General features: G+C 47.6%; 1 protein-coding gene across 1 annotated transcript in view; it reads left to right on the top strand.

Annotated features, from left to right (window-relative positions):
• Positions 1–21,816, top strand: part of TEX2 (testis expressed 2) — a 97,490-nt gene that overhangs the window by 73,592 nt on the left and 2,082 nt on the right. Inside the window, 4 exon segments of the mRNA XM_021678506.1 lie at positions 4,055–4,154; positions 12,177–12,309; positions 18,069–18,194; positions 19,775–19,984. Coding sequence (XP_021534181.1) covers positions 4,055–4,154; positions 12,177–12,309; positions 18,069–18,194; positions 19,775–19,984 — 569 coding nt within the window.

Raw genomic sequence — 21,816 nt, 5'->3', positions numbered from 1 at the left:
ATTTTATTTTGGGCTCTCTCTTTGCTGAAAAACAACAGTCCTGGTGCTGATCAAGGCCCACTTGGAAGTAAGTTTAAACTGCATAAATATTCCTCACCATTGCCACTAAATGACTCATTTAGCACCACCTCCGCCAACCCAGAGACATCAGTTAGGTTACATAGAAGTAAGTTTTTGACCCAGGGAAGACCCAGCCAAGGAAGAGTCCCTTTGGTCCCCAAATGAAGTTGCTCAGTCAGCACCTTAAATCCGTGGATCTTTCTGGGTCATAGATACCTTTGAGACACAGAAACGAATGAATCCTTTCCCTAGAAAAATGCACAGTGATGCAGAATTTTGCCCATGACTTCAGAGGGTTCAAGGATTCCAGGTTAGGAAACTGTGAGCTAAGGTAAAATTACATTAGAAGGAAAATGTGGGCATGGAGGAGCTTTGGTGTGACTTTTGTCATTCCTTTGGGTGACAAACCAAGCCTCTTAGGGCTCAGTCAAGCTCTGGAAGCTCTGTCTGCCAGCTGCAGGCTGGTGTCATCTCTTTCCTAACCCCTGATGAAGAGGAGAGCCGCTGTCTAAGCCGGAAGAGCAGATGTCGAGGCAGAATTTGGGGCAAGGATTTGGGAGGGCTCAGTTGACATGAGTCAGTCTGTTGTTTTTCAGGTAGATTGAGGGTTGAATGCACTCTGCTAGCCAGGTCCAAGGCGGGGAGCAGGAAGTGGCTGTGACCCTCCCATGTTCACAAACAAGCAGCCAAGCTAGAGCTCACGCCACCGCCTCCCCCTTTCTGGAAAACGATGGAGAGCTTGCTGAGTTCCTGGTCAAGACGCACAGGCGGGGCTGGCGCTCCGCAGGCCCTTCCCTGAGCAGGAGGGCTGGGGTTCCCGGCAGAGGGAGACAGAAAGCAGGGTGTGCCTCAACTCCAGACGGGACGCTGCCGTCCCTGTTACACACCTTCCAAAACAGACAGGGCAGCCTCCCCTGCTTCTCTCGGGTGCTGGAAGTCCGTGGAACCTCTGCTGTGTGGAGAACGGTGGGTTCTCTCATCCCAAAGGAAGTTGAGGGAAAGTCTTTTATTTTCATCTTCTCCCTTTGCTGGTCATGTGAGCTTTTTCAGTCTGCAGATAAAACTAGGGTCAGAAGTACTAGAAGGTGAGGATAAAGAAAAGTGGCCTGGATCCAGTAGTGGGCTGTGGTCCCTCCATTACCAGCCTCATACCTCCACCCTGCCCTGCGTGCCCTGCGAGACCAGAGGAGACCCTGGATGGGTCTAGAGCAGGATATTGCTCTAGTTCGGAACCTGCTGCCACCCCTCCAAAAGGACTCTTATTATCACCAATAGCCAAATATTCTGGGAAGAACGAAACCTAGTAGTGAGCATTGGTTAACGGCCAATACAAGAGCCAGAATGGCTGGAGGAGCCTGAGCTGTCCTGTCTGCTGTGACAAAGATCTCTTCTGTCTCCTGGTTTCCCCTGAAGGCTTGACATATGGAGAACTCTTTGCTGGCCTTGCCCTGCAGTCTCAGATTGTCACCCTCACATGTGATGATGACTCATGTTGTGAAAGAGCAGCCCTGTGTGTGTATCTGGTGCCCAGTGATGGTTTAAAACAAGCGGAGTTTCTGCCCCAACAGCAAGTACATTCTTGGCCTCCGCCGGCCCCTCCCAATACCGCCTTGGGGTCCTCAATCGTCAGGGGCCTCTTGTGCCCATGTCAGCAAATGTTGTTATTGCAGACAGCTTCCAGCAGTTCTTCCCACCAACCTGAGAATGTTCCATACACCTGAATGTCCAGTTGGGTTCACTCAGGAGAGTAAAGAACATGTAGTGGGTTCTCGTCTCACTGTGGTGCCTTTGAAAGGGAAGAAGAGAGTTTCTGGTTGAAAAGAGCTGGAGTGACCTTTTGTTGCCTTTCCCTGCAGAGTAGGAAGGAGGCTGACCAGGCTAGGGCCTGGTCCTGAGAGTTTTGATTCAAATCAGTTGTGATTTGGAGGGGAAGGGTACTTAGAGATGTTCTAGAATCTTGGAGTGGGCACTCAGGTGAATAAGTAGGAAGCGAGGCTCTGCTGAGCACCTCCTCGAACTACCTGCAGGTGATTAGAGCCCAGCCCAGCCCTGCTGAGTCTTTCCCAGTCCCCGGTCCCTCAGCCCCTTCTTTGTCTCAGGTTCCTCCTCTGCCCTTGCAGGACCACAGGGTGCAGGGTGGGAGGGCTGGGAGGTTGGACAGGGGACTGGGAATGCCATCTCTGCATTCTTTCCCCTTGCTCAGTGTCAGACACCTGTTCCCACAGAAACCCAGCATGCCCCTGACTCACTGAGTATTAGAGTGATAATAATAGACAGTCTGGGGCAAGGGTGCAAGAATTTGGCTACACATTCTTGGCCAGGTAGGGTTCTGTAGGCTGATTGGGAGGCCAGCCACCATGTAACATTGATGCCTTAGAAAAAGGTTTTCCAAATCCAGCAATCACCAATTCAAAATGCACGTTTGAGTACTGTCTTTGGTCACGTTTTGTTCATCACAGACATCATAACTCTCACCGACCCACTCCTGCAGAAAAGCAGAGCAAGAGTTCTCTGGTGAATCATCAAAATGTATACCTTTGACAACTGAAGAGGTCCGGCCAAAATAGGCATTAAATCTGTGGCTGGCTAAATGCTACCTCCTTTTATGGGAAATGTTCCGCATATATTTATTTTAAAAAGCAGTTTGATGCTGGTAGAAAAACAAGGTGCTCATTACAGGCCCCAGTGTCGTGGGAATCTCACATTTACAGGTGGTGCTACAGGTTAGTGGGGAAAGTATTGGTTGTTCAATAAGATGCCAACGAGCCATTGAGAAAAAAAATTAAGGTGGATCGGTAATTTATATCTTACACTGTAATGAAGAATGGACTACAGATTAAAAAAAAATAACTCTACACATACCTAAATTCAGGTGAAAGAAACAGATGAATTAATTCCATAATCTTGAGGCAGAGTAGGAATTTCTAAGCAGATTAGTACTCATGCTATTTGCTTTAGAGCGGATTCCTACTGACGCGGTATGAGTTGGGGTCCCAGCAGGAGAAAGATGGCACACTCAAGTGGCGTCACCTGAGAGGAGAGTTTATTAAGGGAAAGACTTATGGGGGCCAATGTAGAGAAACCAAAAGGGATAGGGTAGGACCCAAGGCTAGCAGCAGCGGGGAGCTGTCAGCACTCCCTGTAGGGGCAAGAGCGGGGAGCAGTTACCAGACCTTGGGGCAGCATGGCTATGTGGAGAGTTGCCTGCCTGACGGGAGCCGTGGCCTTCAACAGAGGGAGGGGACAGCTATCTGACAACACTCTTCCCCGAGTACCTCCCATCTTCCCTGCCCATTGGTGTTTCCCACTGGCCAAATCCAGCCAGAAGCCAGAGGGTCGGGGAACCCATCCATGTGATTTGTTCCCAGCCTCTCTGGGAACTCAAGTCCAGGCAGGGGGGGCAAACAGAAAATGTCCAGCACTGGGTCAAGGGATGTGATTTTCTTTTTTTCCAAGGATTTTAATAAATATTGTGAGTTTGCCTATCAGAAGTGCTATAGCAATTTCTTGACTCCCCACTAGTAATCTGAGAGGGGTCCACTTCCCCACACTTGAGCCAGCTCCAGGCATTGGTAACCTGACCGGCATGGCTGGCTTCTCCTCCTCAGTCAGGTCTTCGGCCAACGGCACTCTTCACAGAAGCCTTCACTGACTTCCTTGGCCAACACAGCCACCCTGCCCTACACCCCGGCTCCCTCTATCCCACACCACTGGTCTTACTGTCTCTGGAACACTAATCACTCTCTCAAGTGATTTGTCTACTTAATTATCTGTTTCCGCCTCTCCAGCGTAAACCCCGTGAGAGCAAGGACCTTGCCTGACTTGTCCGCAGCTCTCTCTGTAGGATGATGCCTAGTATGCGGTATATGCTCAGTAAATTTTGGTGAAATTAATGTGTCCCCAAAACCTTGACCTTGACTCCTTCTTGAGCGGATGCTGAATTCTAATGACCAGGTTACTAACGTCTCATTTGTTGTTTACTTCTCTCCTCCAGCTCCCCTACTTTATGAATGAACTAACTTTGACGGAACTTGACATGGGGGTGGCTATGCCAAAAATCCTTCAGGCCTTCAAGCCTTACGTTGATCACCAAGGTAACTAGCAGAGAATTGACCATTTGTATGAGGGTCAAAATGTCTCCATCACTGCAGATTGAACACCAAAGCTTTGTGTTGGGAGGGGGTCAGGGACGTTTTAAGCATCTGTCTTATGTTGATTATCTTTTGTTGTGAAAAGTTACAGCCTTCAACTGATGGGGAACAGATCAGGAATAGATCCCCCTCCTAATTCTTCTAGTCTCTCGGGTCCCTGCTGGTCCTGCCCCAGCCCAAACATGCCCATGTACCCGTTGGCGGGGCCTGGACTCTCGTGTGATTCAGAAAATAGCCCCCGCCCCTCGCGGCCTCCCGTGTGCCCCCTGCAGCCCTCCCCTCTCACCAGGAACTGCTACTTCTCCATCTGCGCTCGTGCCTTTGCCCTGCCCCAACTTCTAGGTTGCAGATTCTTTGACCTTCATGTTTCACATCTCGCCTTCCTTCCCACCTCGCCTTCCTTCCCACACCTAGAAGGCGCTCTGTACGTGTTTAAAAAAATGAAGACAGATGTTGTCAGCAATATTTTGAGCGTACAGCTCTCTGCTGGGGGAAAGTGCTCAGATTTGATTTTTAAGACACGCTCTTGACACATTATTTACACCTACTCTGCTGGGTTGGGGCAGGAAGAGTTGATTAGGATGTATAGAGCTTAAATAAAATTATGACGTCAAGATTTATGCGTGTTTTGTGGCACGTGGTTTTAAAAGGACCATGATGGAAAAGTTCGTACACAGGAGTGGGGTGAAAAGAGGTGCGAGCCAGGTAGGCCAGAATAGTCCGTGAACAGGCAGGAAAAATCTCCCCACCGTGGAAGCGGTCAACTTCTTTTCTGTAGTATTGCTTTCCACACGCACCTCTTTCCACCTAAACTGGACTGTCATTCCTCAAAAGGCACAGGAACAAGATAGGGGAGAAAATAATTACAACTTTCCAAGAGTGATACTTGTTTTGAATTGTTTTGTAAATTTAGGGACTATAATGTCTACTTTTGTTGCTGCAGGGCTGTATCAGATGGCTCTTGAATCATATTTAGTGAAATCATTTTCTGTGTTGTATACATTTGATGTAAATACAGAGATTTTTTCTAGCCCTATAATTAGCAGCTCTGATGATCTCTTTAACAATATTTCAGCTGACAGCGAGCCCATATTTCCATGTTTTTAGCATTCCATGGATTTCAGAGATAGAGTATTATTTGCAAATCCAAAAGTCTACCTAATATTTGCATGTTGAGATCACCTGTAACCCTTTGATCATTTCCACACTTTGATAAATCTGTGTGCTCTTGGATTTGGCTAATTTCTGGTACACTGAGGGTAAAACTAGAAAAGATAATTTGCAAATGGTTTAGCTAGAGTTCTTTTAACCGCATATGATATTTTTAAAAGATACATTATGTCTTGAGAACCTAGCTAGGATCTCCACCTCATCTGTGTATGAGGGGTTGCCTGCCTTTCTTCTGGCTCTGGCGGGCTCTGGGCTCCCCTTTGCTCTTTGCCTCTTTGGAGATTGACTTGTAACGAGCTGGTAAATGATCAGCTAACATACACCTCCACAGAGTCAGGCTTAAGGAAAGTAAATAATATGTGGACATGCCCTATTTCCTAATGTGTTAGCAGTTTCTTATCTCTGTCCTTTGTTGAATTAGTAGAAATTTCCAGCAAGAAAGAAGCAGGGCCACAGCTGGGCTTTGCCGCATCTCAGGAGTGTCCCTGTAGCTTTGAATTCCGCAGCCTCCCAGGGCAGCTTTGCCAGGCTTTGAGGGAAATTCACCAAATGCCTGAGTCTCTTTCCTCTTCCTCTGGAGCAAGACATTTCACTACACAGATCAAAGCTTTGCCGGTTTTTAATCCATTTGAGGCTATTTCACTCGTTTCAGGGCAAGTTTTAGACATCTGCCTGCTTATGTAACAAGGGAAGAAATGCTACGAAAGAAAGGAATGATAAAAGACATAAAGCCTATGGGTTTTAAAAGTTTGATCACATTAGGTTTTTCCAAGCCGGCAAAGGATGCATGCGATAGTTAAAGCAGAAATAAACGTAAAGGAAATGTGCTGTTTTGGATTCCATTGCTCTAAGGTAAACTTTTCTTTGAAGGAAATGAAAATCAAGGGTGACGGGCTAAAACTGACTCTGGGAAGCAGAGCTCACCTTCCAGGGAAATGCAGGCCAGGTGAACAAGCCCCCCACAGCTCTAAGGAGGGGGCACCTCCTGGGGGAATCCACCCCCCTCCCACACACACACCCCTACCTTTTTTTTCCTTTCTTAAACGTTTCCTAACTTGTGCTTGTTTGTTGGAGGCACATGGCTGAGGGGTGGAGGGGGGTGGATATTCGGGCCAGAGCCGGATGGATCACTGCATCCTCGGGATGAGGGATGAGCCGTGGTTCCGAGCGCAGCTTTGGGGCCAGGGCTTTGGGATTCACAGCTCTGCGGCTGGAGCGGGGGTTCCATACACCCCACTAAGCACTCTCTCCAGTGGGAAGCCTGTGAGTCGGCAGGCGAGGCTGGTCTGAGGACCGAGTGAGTCAGCGCGCGCGAGGCGCCTGGAAGGCGAGCGCGGTACGTGCTGGCTGTTCTTCCTTTTACCATCAGCAGTGGCTCCTTCACTGCTGCTCCTGGAGAGTCTAGAATGTGGGCGGCTGCGGTGCCCAGTTGACCCTTTTACAGGAATAAATGGAAAGAAAGAGGCCATTCTCAGATGTTGTGGCCTTGCCACTAAAAGGAGTGACGTCTGTAGTTCTGAAATCCCCTGTTGGCCACCACGGGCCTCTCCCAAGTCCCAGGACAGCCAGCCAGTTTCTCAGGTTGAATGACCGGCTTTCCCAGGCGCGTCTTCACTCCCCACCAGCGGCAGGTGGCTGGAAGAGAGCGAGCTGTCCCTTGGAAACTGGCCGCGCCCCTCCCGCCTCCTCTCTGAGCCCGGCCCACTCCCTACGCACCTCTGACCGGGGGCCGTGGCGGGGGGGGGGGGGGGCACAGCGGGCCCAGACGCCCCAGGGAGGCAGAGCAGTGCCTGTAGCCATATCAGCCAATGTCAGGATGAACCACGGGTGTGGGCTGTGACCCCTCAGGTTCAGATGCATTTAGGCTTCGGGACGTTTGGCGCATGTATGTAAGTCTGCAGATAGGCACTGAGTGTCCCCCGCAGAGCGCCGTACTGCTTACACCCGGTTTCGAGATACCAAGTAACAGCCCGAGTTTTGACAGAAGGTGTTGGATTCTGTGGTAGGAGTACCATGTCCCACAGGAACAGGAACCTTGTCTGCTTTCAGAGAGGCGCTTGGTCGTGACTGGTGGTGTCCACCATCAGCGACTTGTCTTCTGGCCCTTAACATTTAGTGCCTGGTGTCTTTATCCAGTGCTGAGACTGAAGTTACTTTGCCACCGAGTATTGCAGAAAACTGGAACCAGAGTCTGTCTGTGACCTGCCCATTCCTTCCACTGTGCCCTTGTCAAGAGCATAGAGGAGAGGGGCAGCCCAGGGCTGAGCACAGTACAGGCCAGACCGTGGGGCTCAGCGCTGACAGACGTGGCCCCACACACTCTGACCAGAGCATGTGGCAGAAAGGAAAATTACTTTTTTTGTGGAAAGGGAGAGAAATCCCGTTTTGTGGAACTTGGTTGGGGTGCAAGAGAGGAGACTCTGACTTGCGACTAGATCAACCTTGAGAGGCGGAGCTGTTTCTGAGAACAGTTACAGGTAGACAGAATGGCATCTGTCCTAAAAGACACATTCACATACAAGGAATGCTAGTTTTCTGTGGTATATGAGTGAGTAATATGGCACCAGGAACAAAACAATCACTGGTATACTTTTCTAAGAACCTATAACTCCAGCATCTGTTCTTGGTAATATATTATTAAATGTTCCATTTTAAGAAGTTTGTTCTTTGGATGCCAATGTTGCCTCTCGAAGTGAAAGTCAGCCAGTAATAGTTACAGTTAGAAATGGAGGAGCAGATAACATGAGGGCCAGGCTCAGGTGAGCAAGGCTTTGGGTTCTTTTACCCCTTCTAAGTGGCAGGTACCCCATTAAGCCTACTTTAATAGTAATAAAACAGTGAGCTGCCGAGTGAAATTACTAGATCTACGGGGCCACAGTTGGACTGTTCCTGAGGCCGTGGCATCTATCAAACAGAACACTAGGGAAGGCTGATGGACCTCTAGTCTAGCTGTCCCTGGTGACACGCACTAAGGCGTGCTCACCTCCCGTGGCGCCACTGTCAGTCTGGCCCAGGTGGCCCTGGCCATCTTTGTTCATCTTCGAGCATCGGGTGCCTGAGGGCGGGGATTCGTCTCAGTGGTTAGTCCTGATGTCTCGCACTGAGAACTCGAGGAACATTTTGGGTAGAGCAGGCTGTAACTTTTGCTGCAGTCTCCCCTCCGAGTGGTGGTGATGGTAGCTGATGCTGCCCTCAGCTGAAGAGTGAAAACCGCCATCTGAGCTCCTCGCAGGTCCTGGCATGAAAACTGACTGAAGTTGTCGTCAGTTTGTTCCCCCATGTTGCCAGGTGACGGGCTGGTTTTATAGGGACCTGTTGGTAATCAGCTGCCACTCTTCACCACTGGACGTCCTCGTCCTTGTCACATGAGGACCCCTTGTGTGGGAGGGATCTGTTATGGACTGAATGTTTGTGTCTCCCCTGTCCCCCCACCCCCAAATTCAAATGTTGAAGCCCTAACCTACAATATGATGATATTTGGGGAAGCGACTAAGCTTAGATGAGTTCATGAGGGAGGGGTCGTCATGATGGGATTAGTGCCCTTAGGAGCAGAGACCAGCGAGCTAGCTTGCTCTGCCTGCCATGTGAGGACAACACATGAGCAGGCGACCTTCTGCAAGCCAGGAAGAGAGCTCACAGGAGGAACTAAACTGGCCAGCACCTCAATCTTGGACTTCCAGCCTCCAGAGCTGTGAGAAAAAATGTCTGTTGTTGAAGCCGCCCCGTCTGTGGTATTTTGTTATAGCAGCCCAAGCAGACCAACCCAAGACCCTTTGTTTCCATGGCCTTTCTGGAGAACCTCTAAGAGTACTGACGGCCTTACTCCTATTTAAGGGCTTAAAAAATTGTCCTGCTCAACTTCTGGTTTTTGTCCCTGAGCACTACCAAGAGCAGATGGTTGTAGAAAGCAGCATTTTAAATGAAATGCCTCACAAAAGAGTCTTAACATTTGTCAGGAGCACAAAAGAAAAAGCTCTGCAACCACATTCATCTAGACGAGTAGCATTCAGCTTAGTTAGAGTTAAGACACCCCTCGTGGAACAGTGTGTGTCCCCATCCTTACATTGTTGATGCATTTGTCCCCACAACGGGAAGACAGGCTCCTGAGGAACTGTGAATTTCATCTTTCAGTCACACAAGGCAGGAGCCTCCTGACTCACCCGTTATATAACATAACCGCTCGGTCTCAGCTCCAGGTTGTGTGTGCTCCAGGGTTTTCAGGGTGCTCTTGGGCTCACTGAATCATTGTCATAGGGGCAAGTTTTTCTTTGCACCTAATGTTAAAAGTCTCCTTACCCTCATCTAAATGCAAGCATGTCATAGTAAAGTAATTTGTTGGAATGGTTGCAGTCTGTATCTGTTTTTAAAAGTTCTCAAGCCTTTCTTGACTCCTTCATATTCTCCCTGAGAGCCAGGGCTGAACAAGGCCATGGGGGTGGGCCTGTTGGGGTATGAACAATGATATAAAAAAACAGACCCCACTGCTCATTCAGAGTCTTGGTCGGAGGTGCATGTTTCGTGCCCTCCCCAGGCCAGACAGGGCTCTCTGCCTGCCCGGTGCCCCCTTGGCCCGGCGACCTCCTCTGGTCTGGTCCCCATCTGCCATGGCAACCGCAGGAAGCGCGGCTGGAGCAGAGAGTCCCAGAATTAAGGAAGTGGGCTGGTGACAGCAGAGAGAGGGAAGAGCCCTGGCTGGGAGGGACCCAGCCCTCCCCTGAAGAGGCATTGTGGTCCCCCTTGTGCATATGAGGAGGCTGGTGAACAGAGGTCTAGAAACTTCAGTGGAGCTCAAGCCCTGGTCTGAGTGACAGCGCTCCACATGCATCTTCCCTCTGCCTGCCTCCCCTGAGCTTCTGGCAGAGGGAGCACTGGCCCACACGTCCCCGGGTGGGATGTCCCAGTTCCCGGGTGTAAGCCAGCTGTTTACTAAGCTATAGCCACATCCCCTCATTTAAAAAACAGACAAAACCTTCTACTTCATAGGAAGTAAAATTCTGATGCCTTTTTTAGAACAATCCTCAAAGGCAGTACATACTATTAATATTTATTAGAAACCTGACCAGGATTTTCAAAAGAAGTTATTTCTGAAAACATACAGGAGCCAGGTAGTTGGAGCCTGTCGATTCTCTAGTTTAAAAAAAGGTGGAGATGGGGCGCCTGGGTGGCTCAGTCGTTAGGTGTCTGCCTTCGGCTCAGGTCATGATCTCGGGGTCTTGGGATCAAGCCCCACGTCGGGCTCCCTGCTCCGCGGGAAGCCTGCTTCTCCTTCTCCCACTCCCTCTGCTTGTGTTCCCTCTCTCGCTGTGTCTCTCTCTGTCAAATAAATAAATAAAATCTTAAAAAAAAAAAAGGTGGAGATATTCTACAGCAATAAATATCTTCTTTATTGATGTTCTATATTGAGTTTAAAGCCTATTCATATCTAGCCTTTGCCCTATTCCCTTTCCACTAGAAGTGATTAATGACTGTCTTCATTAAAGCAGATGTCCCCTTTGTTTCCAGTAACAGTACCTTTGAAGAGCAAGCTAATTGACGATTTTTAACTGCTTAATATAAGCAAGAAATAAAGCAGTTTTGTGAGTTGCTACAAACAAGACAGTCACAGTTGACCTGCACATCACTTAATGTCATTCGTGGAAAACAGTTACCTTCAATTATGATAAAAAGAATTTGTTGAAAACAAAATGGGAACCGTTCCGCCTTTAGTGAAGAATTACACCATTAGTGCTTCTTGAGGTTAAGCAAAGCTTTTATCTGAAATGGTGGCCAAATAGGGGCTAGGTTATTTACTGTAATTGCTTGAAAATGCTGCTGTGTTTCAACGATGCTTTTAGATTAGTTTCCTGCTTCCTTTTAGATGTTGTCATGCATCTTATGAGGATCTATGAAGTTGATTAGCATTTAAACACCCACTTGAAGGATCCCATTTTGATTGCAAGTCCATGAAGTGTTATGGAACCCCGAGTCTGAAAACTGGCAGCATAGCATGTTCTACCCCCAAATCCCAGAGTCCTGGTGTGGAAGGTCGGGTGATGATCCCTGATGGCATTTTAGACTTCTGGTCAGTGGCCGCTTCTGTTGGTGGCCCATCCCAGTGAAATTCCACAAAGCTGAAAGCCTCTAATGTATGATCTCACTGACAGTGGTGTCTTTTCTAAGGAACGGGGTTTTAAACTAAGGTACCAAGCGGTTACCCCACTTTATCTGGATAATTCTGGGGCTTGAACATTAATTCTTTCATCCATTACTAAGCAATTTCCAGAAAGAAAAGGTTGCTAAAAATGTTTGTCCCGCTCCTTATCATACCGAGCTCAGTCTGAAGCATTTCCACTCCCCCACCAACATGAGATCATTTGAAGGCAGTGGTTCTCACGTGCATCTTTAAAGAATAGGCCAGCATTCAGTGAGGTCTCTGCACCTCTCTTCTGCCTCATAACTGGCTGGGAATCAGCAGACTTTGTCCTGGCTTTGCCCTGGGTCAAGCCATCTTCCTGTTGGGAGTGTATTTTCTTACTAAATGTGAGAATGAACCCAGAGAACAGGACCCCTCCAGCACTGACAGGTGCACTGAGCTCACCGTTTTAATGGATATTCACATGTTGGCAAGTTGACAAACGCCTGAACCATTTCCAGGGGCTTGTCTTTTCACGACCTCCTCTTGCATGCATTGGTAGTACAGGCGATATAAATCTACAGACTTTCAATGTGATAAATACAAATTTTAATACTGTCATCTATAGTCATGATGTTCTGGGGGGGAAAAAAAAACTTCTGTTTTTTTCACCATTTCTCCAGGACTCTGGATCGATTTGGAAATGTCCTACAATGGGTCCTTTCTGATGACTCTCGAGACCAAAATGAATTTGACCAAACTAGGTAAAGAGCCTCTTGTTGAAGCCCTGAAGGTTGGAGAAATTGGCAAAGAAGGGTAAGGGGCCATATGAATTTACTAATCCAACCCTGGGGAACCAAGCTCTCCCTCTAGTCTTTGAGAAGCAGCTTCGATGTGTAGTGAGCTTCCATGCATGTGCTTCTGGACCACAGAGGATTTCAGGGAATGATTCCCTACTCTCAGCCCCCAAAGACTGTGAGTCCCCACCTCTGCTCAGCACCTTGTGGCCTCAGTGCTCCCAGTGGGGCGCACACAGCATCACTTACCCAGAAAGCATCACTGACTTGGACTGGTAGGGCAGGCTCATCTGCACAGTAAAATGCTCTGTGTAGAGAATCATCATCCAGAAACTTCCTCCTCCAGCTTGCAGCCCCAAACAGCATTGTGTGGGCAAGGCTAAGGTCCCTAGGGGGTCCGTCTGCTTTAATCACAGAGTCTGAATTATTTCTAATAAGACAATTGATTTTATAGCCAAGAGGGTGCTCTTAAGGCGTTTTGAGATGAATTTTCCCTAAATAATACAGTATTGATTTGCTTAGTAGTAAATTCCTCTCTTTGTAGAAGATACTACATCTGCTGCCCAGAGTTTGTCTGATTTAGTAAATATTGCGCATTTGTGAGATAGTTAATGAAGGTTAATTTTTTTTCCCCCTTAGATGCCTAGAATGGGTAAGCTGGAACTTTACATTCCCATACACCTTAAAAAAGACTGCTTCTGACCACAAATTTAAATTATATTATTGTTTTGACCAAACTAAAAATGCTGAGTAGAGTCTATTTCTCACATCTTTATCCCTTTGGCATGGAATTAACAGTACGTTGACAGAAAAACCCCACAAGGAGCCACCTTCTCAGGGTCTAAATATAAGACACGCAGACTCTTAGCTTTTTGCTTAGTTATGATGCCGACCTAATGCTTACATTCATACATGCGGTCATAGCAAACGGGGGCGGTCGTACATTTGAGAATGTGCTTTTACTTAGATTATTCTGATTTAATGAAATAATTGGAAAATTTCCCCGCCTGTATGAAATCTAACCTGTATCTGTGCTATTTTCCTTTCGTTTTTCTGCTATTTGTTAAAATGTGTTTGGATTCGGCAATCTGTGGATTGTATTTTCTGGTGAGTGGTGTTTATCAACTCTCCATGTAGCATTTCATACCCTGTAGGTGCTGAGTCTTGTTTGGTCCCATGTGATGCCACTAGGAAGCTTGTCCTTTCATCATGTTCCTGGACATAAAGGCTCAGTGTGTAGACCTAAGAGGATTGAGGTCAGAGTATTTAAGAGGCTTTCTCGGGAGGGAAAGTCTTGCCAACTTCCCTGATCTGAGTTGCTGGGGTTTTGGTCTAGTTCTCTAATCAGACTCCGTTTCCCGTGTCTGGACGCCCCCACCCCACTGCCAGGTCTGTAAGACAAAGCACACGTCCGCTGCCTGGCCTGTAAGACAAAGCACGGTGGGCAGAAGCAGCCTTGAAAATGAGGTCTAAATACCCAGGAGAAGGACAGAGCAAACTTCAGGCAGAAGGACTCCATTCTGGAAACAGCCCTGTGCCAGCACCGAGCTGCTGGGACTCCACTGGAAAGGGGCGTCTTGGGCGGCAGGTGGGGCCCCGACACAGCCAGGTCCCTGAGAGCCTGGTCCTGTAGGCGTTCCACGTCACCCTTACTCGCGTGGCTCTCGGCACCATTTCAAGTTCGTGAACCCCGGCCCGTCAGAGGATGGACATGTTTCTGAGAAAGCAGTGCTTCTCCAGACTGCATGAAAAAAAAATCCTCTGCTTTGGGAATATGATGGTATTATTTTGTCATATACTTCTGAAGTACCGTTTTTTCCTAGTAGAGTCTGGTATAAAATGTTTTACTTCTTCCTGTGAGGGTGTTACCTTATATGTTGATGGGTAATTGGCTGTCATTTAATTTTAAAAGCAAGGGAAAAAAGCCGTTCCAAAAGTACTTCGTTGGGGAGAAAAAGGCCTGGAAAAATGGACCGTTAACTTTTTTTTTTAACATGAAGGACCCCTTTGGGAATCGGAGAGCTCCGGGTCCTTCTCCCTGGAAATGCCTGCACGTGTACCGCTTTGGCTCAGTTTCTGGGAGTACTGAGAGCCTCTGAAAGCCCATCCATAGCTAAGAACCTAATCCCAGAAATGATTCTAGAACACACTTATTCGCTCCCTCAGTGATGAGCATATAGGAATACCCTGAGTCTAAATGCCAGGGAGAGAGCAACCCGCAACGTTTTCCTTAACGGTGAATCTCTCCAAAGAGGAGGCTGTGGCAGGGCCTCTGCTTTGTCCACGGCTTTTTTTCAGTCCCCCTTAAAGTGTGCAAATGATTGGGCCCTGGGGGAGCCTCTAGAAGATGCTGCTCACCCTGTGGGAAGCCCCACTTGTAGAGAGTTTGTTCGTGTCCTCACGATATTACCCTGAGGGTGATAGACACGGCAATCTGTGTTGCTTTAGTCTAGTGAAGTCCCTTCTCTTTGAAATGTGTGTATACTTTTTATCTGTAGACATTTTTCCTTTAATCTTTATTTCCCAAATAGCTGCCCTGTTACATGTTGTAGTTAACATCACTTTGGGGCGATAAGGTGCTCAGAGTGGAATTCGGGTAGTGAGCTGAGCAGTCGTAACTTTAGGAATTGACCTGGAGAGGACCAGAGTGAGGCAGTAAGGGAAATGTTCTACATGCCGTCTGCTCTCTGAAGGAACCGTGGCTTTGGAGGAGGGCATTTCCTGTAAGACACTTGGCCTGTTCATGCTCCACCACTGCAGCCTGGGTCCAGTGTGCCAGTCCCCCCAGGGGGGCCCCTGCGACCTCCGTACTGGGTCACGGATCCACAGTATACCCCAAACCACCACCACCCTGAAGCTCCTGAGTCTGGGGAGCCAAGTGGCTGCAGCCCACACTGTGGCCCGGGCAGCCTCTGTGGGTGTACGCACACATGTGTCTGTGGTGCCGATTTCACTCAGAGAAAATGCATACGTTCTTGTGTGTGGCCACCTCCCTGGGCTGTTTCATCTAATTATGCATCCTTCACGTAAAGCATTTTTTGGAGCTGCCTTTTAGAACTGCCTCCAGAGTCTGTGACATTATTTTAACTATTCTGAGCATCAGCAAGTCATCCTGCTTTGTAAGATGGATTGGATCTTGGAGAAGGTGTTGGAAGTTGTTCAGAGGCAATGGAGATTATGAGACCAAGAAATAAAATGGTTGGTCCAAGATAGAGCATCAGTGATAAAATAATTCACTTTTTCTTATGTGTCTGACTCCAAGCACATGTCCAAAAAGATTTTTAGCAGGGACAGCAAAACTAGAATTAGCCCTTTAAGGTGGCTCTTTGAAAGGATATCATCCTCATCTGGATTTTAAGATGCGTTTTTAAAAAGTAGGCTTATTACGTTCTAGCACACCTTATATAAGTAAGAATGTGCAGTGTATCTTTCTCTCAAGTTCATGCTGACATCATGAGATCATTAAATGCACGTTCAGTTATAAAGCTGAGTATCAGCCAAACATTGAGTGACACACTTAATTAGCTAAGTATTGGGTGCCATGTAGAGGTACCATTTGCTCAAAGTCAGAATTTCATGTCACCTGTCTACTTTAACTGATATGGCATTGTCTAAATTATTAACTTCAAGCCACAAAATTTATTCTGTTATCTGTCCTTCGGAGGATTAATTCGGGAACCTGAGAGCTCTCTGCAGTGCTCAGCCTTTGGCATCTTTTGCTTCAGGTCTGGAGGCTACCAGATGACAAATACCAGTGGGGACAGGACGGGATGGTGGCTCAGCAGGTTTCACTGCAGCCCCATCTCGAGGCAGCTTGCTGTGCTGCGTGGATGGGGAGCAGGCTCCCTGTGCGGTGAGGACACAGACTCCTCGTCTGAGAGCGCCTGGTCTGAGAGCCAGGGAGCCCAGGCACCGTACTGATGGACAGGGACAATAGATGTCTCAGATGGCTGTGTTAGCTTTGGGGATTTGCCTCCCTGACTCCTCATCTCAAGCCCCAATTTGGGCTTTCTTGGGAATAATATTTTGCTGGCACATTTTACATAAAAGATGATCTCTGTGAGGGCTGCCTAACCATGGAAAAGTTCTGAAATGGCTTTGTGACCAAGGAGCATCCATAAGCATTCCTGGACTAGCCAGGACTCTAATGGAAGGAGGAAGAGTCAGTTAGGTACTGTCCCCATGGCCCGGGACAAGAGGCTTTTGTATCTGCAGGGGGAGTTTCCCTTTAACTGTATGCTCAAGCCTGTTGGCTGAAACGGCTGGCTCTCATGTTTCAGAGCTGGGGTGGAGGAGGATCCCCGTGTCCTGCCAGGGAGGACACTTGCAAGGTCTGCTTACAGTCGGGCTCCTGTTTCAGGGGTGGAGATTTCAGCCCCACCCTTTTAGGGCTGGGGCCTCTGCTGGGCCTTCAAGTCTGCACTCGTGTGTGTACTCTGCCCTTGGGTGCCCTTAGCCCCCATGGGCTAAGAGATGGCTGCCCCTGCGAGCATCAGAGGAAGACCCCAAAAGGGATTGCACCTGTAGGGACAGGACCTAAGTCCCACTGCCTTTCCCTGTCCTGGTAGTTTTGTCCTTATCAGAAACACAAGGCCTCACCTCTGCTTTGTGACCATTTGGTTGCTTAGTAGTGTTCAGAGACTATTCTGTCCCTTGGTCGCTTCATCCCAATGAAGTCTCTGAGCCTCAGAAATGGACCCTGCCTCTCTGCTTCTCTGAAGCAAAGCCACCATCCAGGGAGGGAACTGCCTTTTGTGGGGCCAAAGCTCAGCCAAGAGCCCCACCCCACCCCGGGCTGGAGAGGGGCACTTGCCACTGCTGGTGATCTAGTAACCCCCCTGACTCTGGAAACTGAGTATCCAACCTGGAAGGATTAATGAGGGACTTTGCTCATTGATGAGGCTTTGTAATTTATTATTTTTTAAATATTTTATTTATTTATTTGACAGAGAGAGACACAGCGAGAGAGGGAACACAAGCAGGGGGAGTGGGAGAGGGAGAAGCAGGCTTCCCGCCGAGCAGGAAGCCCGATGTGGGACTCGATCCCAGGACCCTGGGATCATGACGTGAGTCGAAGGCAGATGCTTAGCGACTGAGCCACCCAGGCGCCCCATATTTATTTTTAAAATGGTTTTTAAATTTGTATTTCTCCAGGAAACTTCCTGGGTTCTCCCGTCAGTTGCTTCCCAGAGTCCCTTGAGATTTGTCACTTGTGATCGTTGGCTTTTTCTCTGGCCTTCCAGAGCTAAGGCAGTATGGGATAGGATACGTAGTTTCACTAGGAAGGAGTCTTGAGTCAAAATGAACCTGGAGGTGACTAAGGAAGCATCATAGTTGTTGAGCTCAGCCAGAGTCAGGGCCTTGCCTGAACATCCCTGTCATGGGTGAGAGGAGGTTATGTCACCAACATAAGCTGTCACCTCACCCCTGTAACCATCGTTCTTCCCATTCACCCTCCCACTTGGCTAAGTAGCTGCCATGTTGATGAGATCACTGCATTTTGTGTGGACGGCATCACACTCCCACCACCTGTCCTGATGCATGCACAAAATGGAACTCTTGAGGCCCAAGTCCTCTGTGCTGCTCCCAGGGGCCTTGGCACTGAAGAGTGTCCCGGGCAGCCTGGCCAATCCGAGGACTCTTGGATTGGGCCCCTTCTTTCCTGGGCCGGGTGGGCAGAGTGAGGACATGTTAGTGGTGGTGCTGGTGGAGCATGTGTGTTCTCTTTCTAAGCAGAGCCTGAAGGGCAGGCTACGGTGGTGACTCTGCCCTGATCAGTTGCAGGCCCAGGGCGTACTGTCTGGCGGACAGCGATGAGGAGTCCTCCAGTGCTGGCTCCTCTGAGGAGGATGATGCTCCAGAGCCCAGCGCCGGAGACAAACCACCTCTCCCGGGGGCCGAAGGGTAAGTGGATCCGGTTTCCAGAGGCTCCAGGGGTCAGGGTACCAAGTTGGGAGTGAGCTTCCCCCCCCCACCCCCTACCCCCCCCCCGTTCCTGATAATCTTTCTTCCTCCTTCACATTGAGTGAATGGTTTTTGCATTAAGAACCCAAAGTGGCTTAAACTTCCAGGCCCCAGAGCAAAAAAGACCCGCATAGCTTTGCTTAGCTAACAAGGTCCCCCATTAGAATGGCTTTCTCAGGCCACTGAAGAAAAGTATTATTTTCTAAAGATTTTATTTAAATTCAAGTTAGTTAGCATATATTGTATTATTAGTTTCAGGGGTAGAATTTAGTGATTCATCACTTGCATGTAAGAAAATTCTGAATAGAGAACTGAGGGGCGCACTTGTGGCACAGCGTGCGCAACACCTCCCCCTGCTGTCGGCGGAGGGCACTGCGCCCTCGGTCCAGTCGCCCTTCTGTTGAGCTCCGGGCATTTCTTTGGTGTGTTTTGAAGATGTGGGTCACTTAGCTGATCTTTTGGATCATGAATTTCATTTTCGGGGCTCCCTTTGCCTGTTACTTAGACTATGGCATAATCAGAGTATTTACACAGCTTCTCTGTAAGGATCTTTTAGTTATTTAAAGTGAGTTGAAGAGACGAAGATTATAAAGAAACCAGAGATTCAGAAGCACTGGTAAGAAAATATCAGCCTATTCACTTTTGAAATCCGACAGAAGGTGGAGAGAATCCAGACATTTGAGGAGTTGATACTAAAGTTTGTGGGTGTTATTTGAAATCTACCCTCTTGACCTTCTTAGGAATGACTGCTTTTCCCTACACACATACACATACTATTCCTGACACTCTGAAACTCTGGAGGATTTTAAAAAGCAAATATCCTCTCTTCCTAGGGCAGTCTTATGGTAGATAGGACCTGATAGAAAAGCTTGCTTTCTTGGCCTGCTAGCCTGCCAGCTTGATTAGCAGTTTTCTTTAGAAAGAAGCTCTAAGCGCTTTGAAAAGTAGTTGCCACTTAAAGTTGATATGACGTCACCTAAAAGGCAGTCCGTTAACGTCTGTATTTTATGTCCCTGTCGATGCAGCATGATTTCTTATTTGATGTGTAGAGATGGGGAGGTTTCTCTAGGAGGACACAGGATTTATAAGCAGTAGTTGAGGTGTATTAAGGAGGACAGGTGAGATGCCTTCTCTGCACTGTGAGAACTTTGTCTCTCCACTGGTCAAGACCTGGGCTCTGTCTGATCTCTACACCTTCTCTAAAGTAGTAGTTTCTCAGTTGGAGGTGATTTTGCCCCCCCCTCCCCCAGTGGACACTGAGCAATGTCTGGAGACATTTTTTATTATCGTGACTGGGGGAAGCATGCTATTGACGTCTAGACGGTTGAGGCCAGGGATGCTGCTAAACCACCTACAGGAGTACAGAGGGCAGCCCCGACCCCAAAGAATTAGCCCGTCCAAAATGTTGGTGGTGCTTCGGTTGAGAAACTCCGGTCTAAAGTAAGGTGAACGCCGAGCCACAGAGTTTTTGTGTGTGGAGGAGCAAAGTTTATACTAACACCTGTGTCCCTCATTTAAAGGTATGTTGGAGGTCATCGGACGAGTAAGATTATGAGGTTTGTCGATAAAATTACTAAGTCAAAATACTTCCAAAAAGCAACAGAGACAGAGTTCATTAAAAAGAAGATTGAAGAAGTCTCCAATACACCCCTGCTGCTGACCGTAGAAGTACAAGAATGCCGAGGAACCCTGGCGGTCAACATTCCACCCCCTCCGACTGACCGAATATGGTGCGTATAACCTCTCGCGGGACCATCCGTATCCTAGCCTGCCTACCCCCGCCATTGTGGAGAAGTACCTTCTCCTGGGCAGAAGCACTGTCAAATGTTCTTCAGGGAACCTTCATGTCCGTTGCAAATCCAGTTCTGCTTTTTTCTGTGAATGGTTAATTCACATTGAAAGCTTCATCTTCACATGTATCTCTTCTTGGTCTTCCTCCCCTTCAAAGCCAGCTCTTTCCCCCAGTTAGAAGAGCCACCCTCTGTAGAGCTCTTACTCTCTGCCTGGACTGGGGTGTAGCTGCTTCATCTGGTCAGTCCTCACAGCATCCTGCGGAGATAGGTACCACTGTTACCCCACTTTACGGAGGGGGATCATGCATCCGGCAGAGCCCGAGGTACTTAGGGAAGACTCCCCGGGTTAGACCTAAATGTTAAGGAGGCAGAGCCCATGTACTTGGTAATTGTGGTAGAAGGTCTACCCAAGGAGTTGTCATTGAATGAACCAGTGGTTCTCAACCCTATCTGCATATCACAGTCACCTGGGGACTTGTTAAAAACAAAGATGTACCCAGCCCCCAGGATCCAGGACACAGGGGACTAAGCCAAGATTGAGAACCACTGGAATAACCTATTATTCATGGGTCCAGCAGAGGAAAATCACTATCTGTGAACTGCAGTTTAAAATTGTCATTCCAGATCGTTTAAAATGTATACAAGTGTATACAGTGATTGCAGGAAACTTCATTGTACCAGAAACTACATTGGCATGAAAAAAGATAGCTCTATTCTATCCCAGAGTGAAACTATCATGCTGGTGCATACCCCTGGCATTTAGAAGGGCTTATGAGAATGATCAGAAGACAGTTTTTGAATTGAATAACCATTTGATGATGATACCAGTGTTTCCCAGTAAAAACTTTAAAATACCTTTTTAGATTTTATTTTTAGAGAGTAATATTTTCATTGTAAAAAAAAAAAAATGGGAACAAATGAAAAAAAGTGGAGGGGAAAAAAGCCTCTAATCTTACTGCCCACAAATAACCACCATTAATATCTTACTGTACAGTCTTCCAAACCTAACAAGAAAAAAATTTTTAATAGTAAGATTAATGATTCATTTCTTCACTTCCATGCTTTAAGATGTATCAGTTACAGGTGACACAAGGCTTCTGGGGGAGTACTACCCAGGGCATTTGTTATGAATCCATGAAGTTAAGTATAGATCTTGAGAGTGTTTAGAAATGCTTATAGCAATTTGACATTTTCATTGTAATTTTTAAAACATTGATCCATGACAAATGGAAGTTTTTAGGTAATTTGATAGCACACAGTCTCTTGTCTAGATCCTTTACCAACTGTTTTGAATGCCAGTCTGCTCCACTGGGAAGCCTTAATAAGCATGCTGTGCGGGATGGAATGAAAAAGCAGGTTCTAGAACGTTCTCTATTTACATATACATATTAGGAGTGTGGGGGAAATTGACCCTGCTTCTCTCAGTAGTCCTGTCTTGGGGGTAAGATTCAGAGAGAGGCAGTATCTTTCACATTCTGCTTTGTACACATGTATTTTTGGGGGTTTGTAATGTACATATGCTACCTTTATTAAAATAGCAACAAGAAAGATCCTTGCCATTTCAGGAAAAACAAAAAGCCAGAAAACAACGCCCAGGTCAGACTTTGCCAGTGGTGCTTTCTAAATTTCCCACCTTGTCAGAACTGTTCTCAGATCATCACAGCCCTACACATAGTCCAGGGATGTAGGAGCTCACAATTCTTGTTTGCTGCCTTGAATCATTTTTAGAGGGGATTTTCAGAGTAAGAACATTTACGTAGGGATGAAGC

The sequence above is a fragment of the Neomonachus schauinslandi genome, chromosome 15 (assembly GCF_002201575.2).
Source record: "Neomonachus schauinslandi chromosome 15, ASM220157v2, whole genome shotgun sequence".
Classification (NCBI taxonomy): Eukaryota; Metazoa; Chordata; class Mammalia; order Carnivora; family Phocidae; genus Neomonachus; species Neomonachus schauinslandi.
Note: the sequence above shows the minus strand (reverse complement) of the source record. Positions and strands in the feature narration are given on the sequence as shown.